This window comes from Trichosurus vulpecula, chromosome 2 (genome assembly GCF_011100635.1).
Source record: "Trichosurus vulpecula isolate mTriVul1 chromosome 2, mTriVul1.pri, whole genome shotgun sequence".
Lineage (NCBI taxonomy): Eukaryota > Metazoa > Chordata > Mammalia > Diprotodontia > Phalangeridae > Trichosurus > Trichosurus vulpecula.
The window spans coordinates 336,838,161-336,851,015 of record NC_050574.1 but is presented as its reverse complement, the minus strand read 5'-3'; the positions used below and the strand labels follow the sequence as shown (position 1 = coordinate 336,851,015).

General features: G+C 35.2%; 1 protein-coding gene across 1 annotated transcript in view; it reads left to right on the top strand.

Annotated features, from left to right (window-relative positions):
* The window catches only part of STXBP5L (syntaxin binding protein 5 like), a 324,117-nt gene that overhangs the window by 215,421 nt on the left and 95,841 nt on the right, over positions 1-12,855 (top strand). The window contains exon 20 of the mRNA XM_036744107.1: positions 3,591-3,656. Within this exon, the coding sequence (XP_036600002.1) occupies positions 3,591-3,656 (66 nt within the window). The remainder of the gene's footprint in view (positions 1-3,590; positions 3,657-12,855) is intronic.

Sequence of the window (12,855 nt, the reverse complement as noted above, 5' to 3'; positions counted from 1 at the left end):
GATGTGCTCGTGCCTTAATTCTTCTGAAGAAGGCAATGATGATGGTTGAGGCATGAGACTTCTATGGGGTTTGCAAGTCTTTAGCCTCTCTCATTCCTTACTTCTGAACCATATTTCCCGATGTTTTTATGATCCTCCCTATTTCTACCTTTTAATTGAAGTCACTAAATATCAAAATAGATTTTTAAAATTTATATTTGGAAGTTCTTATTAAGTTCCCTATTAAGTTTTTTTTTTTACCCTTTCTCTTTCTGCAACTCATGTTAGCAGACAAACCACAATTACTTTCATGGGGATCTTTTTGTAAATACCTTGAGCAATTCAATATGAGAATCAAGTAAAATCATATCTCTTGTTGCCTTTGTATGCATGATGAACCTAACTTACCCAACTCCTTCATTTGCCTTTCCAAGGAAAACCTGTGAGCCCTCCTTCCATTCAGCTGCAACCTCTTTTTGTCTTCTGGTTTCCTTTATAATGAATAATAACAACATTAAGACTGATATGATTCAGTTCCTTTAGTAGCATATCTACTTGTTAGTCATTGGACAACCATCTCACATTTAGAGTACTAAAAGATAAATTAATGTTTACATATATCATGTATCTATATCTAAATATCTACATATAGATATTTGTAGGTATACAAGGTGTCCTAAAAGTCTTAGTGTAGTTCTAAGCTAATAATTTGATTATTATTCAATTAAAAGCTTAAAATTTTACTAAGACTTTTGGGATACACTGTGTGTGTGTGTGTGTGTGTGTGTGTGTGTGTGTGTGTATACACACATATATATAGATATAGATAGATATAGATATATAGATATACATTGTTTGTAGCAGACTAAAAACTATGTTATTCTTAGCATCTTGGCTCCCATTTTTCTATAAATCTTCCACTATCACTGCAGGAGCAGAAGGAAGCCCACAAGTCTGAGGGTCATTTAGTCATTTATCCTGTTTCATCAGTTGTCAGAACCAAAAAATTCATCATCACCTCATGATCAGTCTACCAGTCTATAAGTTTCTCCCTGCTTAGCTAGTCTGATTCTCAGAAAGCAGACATGATCTATTATTGTTGTTCAGTCATTTCACCCATGTCTGACTCTTTGTGACCCTGTGGACTTTGTCAGTGGGGTTTTCTTGGCAAAAATACTAGAGTGGTTTGCCATTTTCTTCTCCAGTGGCAAACAGAGCTTAAGTGACTTGCCCAAGGTCACACAGCTAGGAAGTTCCTGAGACTGGATTTGAGCTCAGGTCTTCCTGGCTCTAAGCACAGCTCTCTATCCATTGCACCACCTAGATATAGTCTATTGCAGCCAAGGGATTTCACTCAGTAAGGAAATTTCTTTTTTTTTTTCTTGAGTAAGGAAATTTCAAGCATCATTGAAGATGTTCGGGTTGAGGAATTATATAATCAGATGTATATGTATAAGGAATGAGGTCTAGAGGCCGCTGGGTGGCTCCATGGATAAAGTGCTGGGACCAGAGTCAGGAAGATCTGAGTTCAAATCTAGCTTTGGATACTTACTGCCTGGGTTACTTAAATTACTTAATCTCTGTCTGCCTGAGTTTCTTCAGATGTAAAATGGGATGATAATAGCACCCACATCCCAGACTTATTGTGAGGATCAAATGAAATAATAATTGTAACTTAGCACAATAGTGTTGGCACATAGTAGGCACTTAAATCCTTGTTCCCTTCTCTTCTTCCCTTGAGTTTTCCAGATAATTGAAGCCATTGACCCATTTAAGTACACAAATCTTTTTTATTTTAAATAATCTTTGTAGAAAATTTCTAGAATGTATTACATTTTCTAAACTTTATTTTTGACTTGTTAAACAGAACATGGTGAACATATTTTAATCTTTTCTTGATGACTCAGGGTCAACATTATAAACACTGATCATTTTAGTATGCTGTGAAAAAGTGATGCTCTTTGGCTCCTCATATTGGGTATACAGTGCTTTTTGCTTTTCTACCTGCCATAAGTAATGATGGCCCTATAGTTCTTCTGCTTGCTTCTTATACTTCTTTTGTCTTCTCTTTCACTGTCAGATGTCATGTCTTGCTGCTGTCAGTATGTCTGTCTCTAGCACCCCTTGTTTACTGACTGTTGCTTTTAATCTTCTAATAAATGAAGAAAAAAGAACATGTGAGGGAACAGATTACAAATCTTGTTAAATCATTTGAAACCCTTATTTACTTATTTTATCTTATTTACTTAGTGACTTTATTTTATTCATGAGTCTAATGCAGTAAGGAATGGATAAGGGCCTGAGAAAGTCCATGTCTCATCTCCACAGTAAAGTACATGACCTTTGTGACAGCTCTTTTCCTCCAAGATGTTTTTAACTTCCATGTTTCTAGGCATTCAAGATGCTTAAAGTCTTATAGCTGAATAAATGGGGCATGACTATATAAGGAGATATTATCAAAAAAATACAAATATAAAATAGAAAGTAAAGGGATCATTGATAATTGAAGCTAAATTTTTCAAAGCTTATATAAAATAAAATTATAGCAAAACAAAGATATATAATATGATTTATACTGTATATATATATTTATATATAAAGATTACTAAGCATATAAAAAATAAAATTTACCTTGCCTGAGGGAAATATATGGTGAGAGAGAAAGTCAACTGACACAAAAACTACTTTTTCATTTTCAGCGTTGAAGATGAGGTACACTCTTGTGTAGGTAGTTAAATGAAGAAGAAAAAATTAAGAAATTATACTCCTCACAAGAAGCATCTGACACCCTCCCAAAAGAGAAGACATGATAAAGCACTGATTGCAAATATAGTGATAATTTTTTTTCGGATAGTAGAAAGGAAATACTGTGCCAAATCATTAAAGATTAATAACCAACTAAATATTTCTTAAGCACCTACTATGTATCTGGGATTTTACTATTCAGGAAAGTAGAGCAAATAATAAACAGGAAAAGAACAAAAAGGGAGAACAAAATTTATCTTTGTAAAGGAAAATGGGCATTACTAATAAAATCTGGTTTATGTAAAAATAAATATTCTATTCAGTATAAGGAAAAAGAAGCATTAACACACAGCAAATACCTTTTCGTAAATCAGTATTTTTAAAAATTTCCTAATGAATAAAACATGTGAAAGTTTTATCCCTGGAAATCTTGAACAACAGATAACTATCTGTTCTGGATGTCTCAGCTATTCACTTGCCTGAAGAAAAAGTGCCAGGCCAGAAGACTTAAGGAATCAAGTTCTTATTTCAGATGTCTGTACAAATAAAATCAACATCACCAATATAATTACTGGATTTTCCCCATTATTGTACGAAAATTAAAAGCATGACATTTTATTTCTTTCATTAACTGTGTTCAATTTCCCCTCATTTGTCAATTAATTTGTATATCTTCCTTCTACATCAGTTATTGTCTTAAATATTATGAGGTTGATTTACGTGCTAGCTGAATCAGAATGGGAAATTTTATTTCACAAATAACTATTTTTTATTATTCATACAATTAGTCTATAACTTGAAGTCTTCCCAGAGCTTTAAAACATTAGGATTTTATCTCAGGTTTTTTTTTAATTTCTCATTTCTAGGTATGACTGAGCTCACTGATAGTCCTGTGCCCCTGGAACTTGAGCGCTGCAAGTCTCCCACCTCAGGTAAACCAGACAAGATTTGGGGGCTTTCTATAGAATCTGCTTCAAGGATTCATTGCTTTGTTTTAACCATATTTATGATATGAGATACTTAGCATATGACAAATGCATATGTACTTATCACTTCAAAAATGTGTTTTTAGAATTTGAGAGTAATCTAATTGGATTTAGTTATAAAATCTGATAGGAATTCATTACTACAGAACATATTTTTGATGCCAAGATAGAATTAGAATTAAAATTTGTAATAATTTAAAAATCATATTGTAAAAGAAAAAAATGGTGGTTTTATGAGGCGTTGGTGGTACTCCAAATAGTATCAAAATATAAATATTATAATGATTGAATTCTGTATTTATAATTTTAAGTCACTGTGCATGCATGAAGCCAGGGGAAGAATCAGTAAATGTTGTCCCATTCACTTTAGAACATAGGGATCTTTTCACAAATGAGTCAGACAGGCCAATGATGCCTAAATTCTGATGTGTTTTAACTTAAAGAAGGGAAATTTTAAGGCCCAATGGGAAACATCCATGGGGGCAGTGGCAGGGCATGGAAAGCCAGAGCTAGGGGAGTAGGACAGGGACAAAAAAAGAAGGACTCAGAGCATGGGATACCATTATCTCAGTTCATAGAGGGACTTCTGGGCCTCAGAGACTATGGTCATCAAGTCATAACAAAAAGTGGAAAGGAGGTCAGTGATGGTACTGCTAGAGCCCACTCTCTGAATTTGTTGCATTTAGCTTCCACCAGATTCTTGTCACTACCTGTAGTTGTTATAGAAGAAGCCTGAGTCCTTCATGACCTCTTAGTCAGGGAAGCTATACATTTGAGAGGAGTCCATGCACTAGGGCAACATGGAAGCCGGAAAGACCTGTAGGTTTTATAGGAGTGGATGAGATCTCACTCAAGCACATTTGATTGATTTCCCATCTCTGATGTCATGATGTCACTAGACACTAGATACTGGCCATCAAGACCCTCCACTCTATGACTGGAAACAGTTAAAGAGTGGTGAGCTGGTAAATTTTTAAAAGCTGCCACTCAAAAAAACAATGTATATGTGACATTTATAAATTCAGTCTGCATAGTTAACATTTTCCCCATCTCTTAAGTCTAGAAAATAATGAAACAAAAAAATCAAATCTTGATTTATAGCATTTGCTACTTTCTGGGTGTAAATGCTCACACTGAAAAAATTAACAGTTTGCTCTTGTGAGCTTTGTATGAACCAGCTCCAGAACACTCCTGCATTTAAGTAACCAACATGGAAAATTTCAGCAAAAAACAAGTCATAGATGCCAAGGAGGAGTGTATAGAGTTCAAAAGCCTGTCACATGTAAGGCTTGGACTATCAAAAACCAGAGACGTTTTCCAATTGTCCATATATATGTGTTTCTTAGGGGGTGGAGCTGTGATGTTTAAAAAGGTTCGAGAGGCATAGTTTCTGGGTAATTCAATCATCTTATTAATAAGGCCAGCAGGTTATTAATAATAGGATGATTATCTGATTATTTCTCTTAGAGGTTACAGTTTATATGCCCTTTAAAGAGGAAGTGTTCCTCTTTAGGGATGCCTAATCATCTCTGATTAATCAAATGGAGGGTGGGCTATCTTGTAGTATGTGACTTAGGTCACTCAAATCTTGGTCAAAGAGACATCAGTTTCAATAAGAGGGAGAATCGGCGTTTTCCCAGGTCCTATCTAAGGAAACACAAGAGCAGGAATACACTCCCATTAGCCTAAACTTAGAATTTGTTTGATTAGATCTTTGCCAGGGTAAATCTTTAAGAGAGATTGACTTCTAGATGAAGAAGGAGAAAAAGGGAAAAATTTTGATCTTAATACAAAAATTGAGTTATTAAATATATGAGAAAAATACTCATTTCTCACAGAGCCACATTAAAGGGAAATGAATAGTGTGACTTGAATTGAGTTTATAGCTCTACTCTAATTTAAATATTCAAATGGATCTTTGATCTCATCTATTTGGAAGTTCTCTCCAATAATGCAGATTGCAATCCATCCACACCTGCCCATCATCTACAGCTCTTGTCTGATAACTCTTGCCTTGTGCCGCATTATACACAGGGAAACCACTTAACGTATTAGGACCTTCCTTATTTTCTCCTGATATTGAAAAGATATCAGTGAAGCACTATAGCTGTTGGTCTGTCATCCTTCACTCTTGCATATAACCAGCCCTTTCTCCTAACATGTATTTCTTTGCTGACATTTTTTTCTCCTGTTATTCTTTAGAGTTCCTCATTTATTTCATGGTGCTGCCTGATCACACTCACCATGCTCCTCTCCATTGCCCTCTCTGTGATGCTCATTTTTAATCTTGGGAGGAAAAGCAATACTTGTAAAATGTTGATATAACTTTTGTTTTTATGGAGAACTTGGGAAAAAAGAATTTTTTCCATATGTGTTTGGATGAACTACCTGTATAACTTTTCCATCAATATGTTTATCTGGGACAGACAGTACAGGAGTTTTTCTTGCTATCTATTAAAGGTTCTAATTATTTATTTGTATAATAGAACTGGTTCTTGAATGCTCCAAATATGTTTGGTATCCCTATATAAGTTCTTGATAGCAATTAACAATAAATAAAACTTTTACATAATTTATTACTTTCATAAATACTAATTTCCTTCTTAGCTATTTCACTTTAAAAAATATCATAGAACTTTCTATAATAGAACCTACTGTACAGTGGAATTCTCTAAAATGCAGGAACATTTTAAACCCATCCAGTAAGGTTCATTACTAAAAGTACTAAAAAAACTTCATTTTAATATCATCTCACCTTTGACATAGTTATACAGAGGAAGTTGTCAACAAAGCACACGTTATAGATATAAAAGAAATATTCTGTATTTGAAACAAAATAAGCTTCTTTATAAGGCACAAGTTAAAAATTAGAGGGAACAACTCTTTAATTCTTAATTCCTTACCCATTATTAACGTTAGCATATTGATAATTACTAATAATTAATGTATTAATATTATTAATATCACATTTTCATAAGATTTTTAATGAAGCAAAAATACGGGTAGGAAAATGTGTCTTTCAAAGCTAGCCTCCTTGAATTGACTATGGACAATTGTTATTTTAAATATTTTTGTAACATGTGAGTGAAAGTTTCTTATTTGAGTAGTTTAGGTTTGATAATTCATTTGCTATTATTCAAAGAAAATTTCTTAGGTAGTTTAAAATCCACCTGAGGCTGCCATATGGTGACACTTTGTATTCCTTTTCATGTTTCTCTTTGCCGTTATAGTACTGGGATTGCTTTGCTTCACTTTTTTTCTTTATTTCTAATTTAAGGACTTTTGTTTTCATTTCTTCACGAGATTCTTCTAGATAGATATGGAGATAGAGCATTAGTTGAGTTCTTTCTATTTGCCAAGCAATGTGCTAAGTGCTGGCTTTCAATCTAGTCTGTAAAAATCTATTTCAGTTTTCTCTAATGCTTTTATCCCATTGATGTGCTCCCTGTGCATATTTCTATATTCCTTTACCCTTTATTTAAACCAATATGTCTGCATCAATTTCATTTTTTTCAAACGTTTATATTAGTGTCCATTTGACTTCATCCTTTACTTCAGTATTTCTTATTCTATGACATGCAATTAGATGCACAACCTACAGAACTCCTTGTCAGTAAGAATATCTTAGACTGACACTGCAAATGGACAAGGAGTTATACCCTGAATGAATTAGGGCACTCAGTGGAGCTCAGGGAGCTGAGGATTCTTTCTTTAATGAGCAGAAATTCCTTCTTGAAACAGAGGCCTATCTTTTTTTTCCTTTTTGTTTTTGGAGGGGGGAAAGCAGGGCAATTGGGGTTAAGTGACTTGCCCAAGGTCACACAGCTAGTAAGTGTGTCAAGTGGAATGGCCTATCTTTTTAATACCTGTATCCTACTGGTATTTTTCCATGACTGCAAGATTCTGCAAGTCTCTGAAGAAATAAAAATAAGTAACTCAGAGGGCAGTGGAGAAGCACATGGTGGATATGAGCAGATTAAAATACAGAACAATAACAAACTACAAAGAACTAGAATAAATTTTCTACATGTGGTATAGTTTTAAATCATCTGTTCTAAAGAAGAGGATAAGCTAAGTGCATTATACTAATATAAACATCATGCGCAATTGCCTCTGGACTACTTTCATGTTACTGATACTTGAATAAGTGGAGGAGGTGCTCTCTTTTATTTTCAGTTCCAAATTCTGTCTCTCCTACCTCCCACTGTTGAGAAAGCAAGAAAAAAACTCATTACAAAAATGAATAGTCAAGTAAAATAAATTTTCAAATTAGTCTTGTCAAAAAGATAAATACTTCATTCTGTACTTTGAGTCCATTGTCTTTCTGTGTGGAATCGGATAGCATGTTTCATCATGAGTTCTCTGGAACTGTTGTTGGTTCCACTGTGTTGATCAGAGTTCTTAAGTCTTTCAAAGTTGTTTAAAAAAAAAACATTAAGGGTTTTAATACTTTAATACTGACCTATGTTTACTCCTGATAACTACTCGCTACTTCAGACACTGTCACATGTACCTTTGATTTTGAAATGTAGAAGACCTTTCCATGATGTTTTTAAATTCTGATGAACCTTCTAGAAGTTTATTTTTTAAATATACATGTTCCTTTCATGCTATTTCAACACTTTTAGCACTACGGATACCTGTACTATTAAAAAAATTACTGCATAGCAAGGTGGCACAGTGGATGGAATGCCAAGCTTGGAGTCAGGAAGATTCATCTTCCTGAGTTCAAATCTGGACTCAAATACTTACTAGCATTTGTGACCCTGGGCAAGCCAATTAATTGACCTTGTTTGCTTCATATGTAAAATGAGCTAGAGATGGAAAAGGAAAATCACTCTGGTATCTTTATCAAGAGAACCCAAATGGGATCACAAAAAGTCAGACATGACTGAAACAACTCAACAACAACAACTATTAAAAAAATTGCACTGGCAACAGCATCCAGTCTACAGAAGGGACAAGACCAAACAGTGCTTGCCTTTTCCACGCAACAATGCAGGAAGAACAATGCCTGGCCCTAGTAAAAAAAATCCAGAAGCAGGAGATATGAGCAAACAGAAGAAAAACTGAAAACAATGAAGATATGCTATGGCTTAATAAAAACCCAAGAGGTTAATCCAGAAGAAACTAGCTCCACGAAATTATACCAGTAAAACCCCAGAAAAAGAGAATGTCTTGCCCCCAAGCTCTATAAGAGTAGCTGGTGGGGGGGGGGGCAAAAATTAAGTGAGATATATAAAGTAATTAGAGCTCTTGAAAAAAAATTGGAAGGAAACAAGTAGTTTAAGAAGAAGGTAGAGATACTTTTAGATAAGATGCTGACATGAAAGGAGAAAGAAGAACTCTGTTCTCCCAGATATACGCCAGAAAAGGTTCCAGATTGAATGATGATCAAGAAACCCAAAGAAAATATCAGTAAGTACCTTCATCCAGTCTAGCTTATATACAAAAAAGACAGGCAGCAGCCTAGGGTCATTGGGTAGGGAGTCATAAGCACAGACCAGAAGCCTTCTAGCACTCTGACTTGGGATACTCCATAGGCACTTGCAATCTTCAACACTCTTTTATTCCAGGAGTCAAAAAAACCCGGAGAGGTATCTGAGGAAGCTCCCAAGAAGCCAGAAGTATTGCTACCACTGCTTCTTCAAGGGCAGGGCAAAAGCCAGGAGTTTTTTTTTGACTGGTATGCACTGGGGAAAGAGGAGAAGAGAATAGAAAATTAATAGCATTCTAAAGCTGGTGCATGGAATCCTGAAAACCTCAGTATTATAGCCTCTAATGATAATCCCAAGGGTCCAACAGAAGAAAAAATAGAATAAAAACTTTCTGATATTCATGATGAAAACACTAGAACCAAGTAGAAACTTTCATAGCCAAGCACTCAAATCAAGACAAACTAATAAAAGCAAAAGCATTTGAGTAATAGGAAGGGGCCAAACAAGAACCAAATGCTTACATTCTAATAGGAGGAGAAGATACAAGTGTCACTTCAGAATCTGAATGTTTTCAAGGGTCACAGAGAGAGTTAAATAAGAGAAATGCAGAGTCTGATCAGTAGTACAGATTAGATTAAAAAATACCTAGAAGCAGTCAAACATAGTAGTTTGATAAACCCAAGGGCACCACCTGCCATGGTAAGGACTTTCTATTCAACAAAAACTGCTGGGAAAAGTGGAAGTCAGTCTGGCAGAAATGAAGGTTAGATCAACATGTCATACTACATACCACAATAGGTTTCAAATAGATATATTACCTAGATGTAAAAGGTTGTATCATAACCACTCAGAGATGGGAAAGAGATGCTTTTCACATCTATAGATAGAAGAATTCTTGACCAAACTAAAAACCAAGAGAATCATAAGAGATAGGATGAATAATTTTAATTAAATAAAGATTGGGAAGTTTTGCACAAGCAAAATCAATGTAGTTAGAATTAAAAGAAAAGTTACTAATTAAGAAAATCTTTATAGCAAATTTCTCTGACAGAGGTCTGATATATAATATATATATATATGGGGAATTGATACAAATGTATAGGAAAAAGAGCTATTTCCTGATAATTAAACAAAGGATATAAATAGGCAGTTCTCAAAGGAAAAATTTCAAGTTATTAATGATCATGTGAAAAATATTCCAAATGACTAATAAGGAAAATGGAAAATTAATATATCTCCAAGGTTCTGCCTCTTACTTATCAGATCGATAAAGATGGACTATGGACATACAGGCACAACAATGAATTGTGGTTGTAATTTTGAATTCCTCCAATCTTTCTGGAAAACAATTTGAAACTATATCACAAAGATTACTAAACTCTGCATACCCTTTAACCAAGTGATATCACTGCTAGACATGTGCCCCCACAATGATCAGATAAAGAGGGAAAGGAAATGAGTTTCCAAAAACATTCATATCCATATAATCCTATTATTAGCTTCCTAGCAGAACTTTATTACTAGGTAGAATAACCCAGTGGTGTTAGTTGAGAAGTAAATAACATTAATAATAATAATAATAAACTCTGCCATTCAGATTTTCCCTGCTAATGCCTAAAATTCCAGAATTCTTTTGAACACTCCTATTCCGGAGTCTTCCTCTAAAAGAATCAACAAAACCCTATGAGGGATAGCACATTATTCATCATGTCACTCTCTTCTGTGAATGGCAGTTCCTGGTACTCCTCTCTACCATGAAATGCCATGTTCCCTGAAGTTGCTGCTTTCCTTAAGTGAGCCTTTCAGAGCTCACAAGGTCACTACACCAGTCCTGGATACATCCACCATGGAATATTTGTTTGCCTAGGATCAGAAAAAAAAAATTGAAAGAGGCAATGTGGCTATGTGCTCATAGACATATAGTCAAGGCAGTTTTCTCCCATCTCCACTCAACTCTCCACATGAAGCTGGAAAATGTCTACATGATTCATGCCATCAGTCGAAACCAGGTTTGATGCTGGGAGGATGCTGACCTCTAATGAGAGGGGTTAAGTTCCCCTTTCTGTATAGTCCCTACATATTGTTTTTGGGGAAATTGCTTAAGGCTTAGATTTGTATTCATATCTAGGGTCTTCCCAAAGTTGGATGTAAAAAATTATTCATTTTACAATATGAATTGGGAATGGAAAAGATATTTCCTACAAACAGAAGAAATGCTAAATACAAAACATGTGCATTGACTGAAATAAATAAGATTAAAATAGGATTCAGTAACCCAACTTGTCACTATTACTGTACTTTCCTAGGAAGTTAGAATTGAAACCTCATCAGAATGTACAGCAGTTTGCAAGACTGGTGGATAGGCATTTGATAGTTCCACTGTACTCTGACCTCATCAGGCCTTATCTAGAATTTTGTTTTTAGTTCTGGGTGTCATCACAATTTAAGAAGGATATTGATAAGCTAGAGGGTGTCCAGAGCAGGGCAACCAAGATTGTGAATGGCCTTGAATCCATGTCACATGAGCATCAGTTGAAGGAATTGTGTAGGTTTAGCCTAACTTAGCTATTCTCAGCAATACAATGATCCAAGACAACTCTGAAGGACTTATGATGAAAAGTGCTATTCATCCCCAGAGAAGGAACTGTTGGTATCTGGATACAGATTGAAGCATACTTTTTTTTTACTTTCTTTATTTTTCTTGAGTTTTTTAGTCTATATTTTTTTTCACAACATGGCTATTATAGATATGTTTTGCATGACTATACATGTATGACCTGTATCAAACTTCTTGCCTTCTCAATGGGGAAGGGGGTTGGGAAGGAGGGAGGGAGAGAATTTGGAACTCAAAGTTTTAAAAACAAATGTTGAAAATTGTTTTACATGTAACTGGGGGAAAATAAAAAATAACATACTAAAAAAAAGATTTAGAAAAGCTGCTATGGAGAGTGGGACAGTGAGTTGATAAGGGAGGTAGAGTAGGATTGCCTAGCAGCATTGAGGGCCTAGTTGAGGTTGTATAACATAAATTTGCAGGGGGTCCAGTCAGAACAGTTACTTGATTTTCTCCATCTTTGTTCAGCAGCACATGTGTAGGAGTGAAGGCAGCAAATGATGGAAATGATCCAGGGCTGAGGCATGGCTAGGTGTTTGTTATTGGCCTTATGATAAGCTTTTGACACTGTTGAGCTCCACTTTCTGATTACACTCCACCTACTCTGTATACGTCTGATATGTACTTACTTATTTATACCTTTTTTCCTCAAGTAGAATGTCAGCTCCTTGAGAAGAATTGGCTTATTTTTTAATTAATTTTTTTGGCCACTCTTTATATCCCCAACTTAATAAAGACCTTTTGACTAACTGGTGTATGATTTCATTGGTACAAGGAAATCTAGGTGAGGAAGCTGCCACCACCAATGCAAGTGGGCCCCTCCTCTGCACCTTCTATCAATGCAAATTCACAACTTCTCTGCAACTTGCAGTCTTTAGAAAATTGCCCAGAGCATCCAGAGGTTAGATGACTTGTTGAGAATCACACAGCTTTCATATGTCAGATGCAAGGTCTGAAGCCAGCTCTTCCTGACTCTGAGGCCAGCGGTCTGTACACTCTGCTACCCTGTCTCTGATGTTTTCATTGTTAGACTTTATCCAGAGACTATCATGAGAAGTCTTTGAAATATGTGGGAAAATGATACCTGAGAATA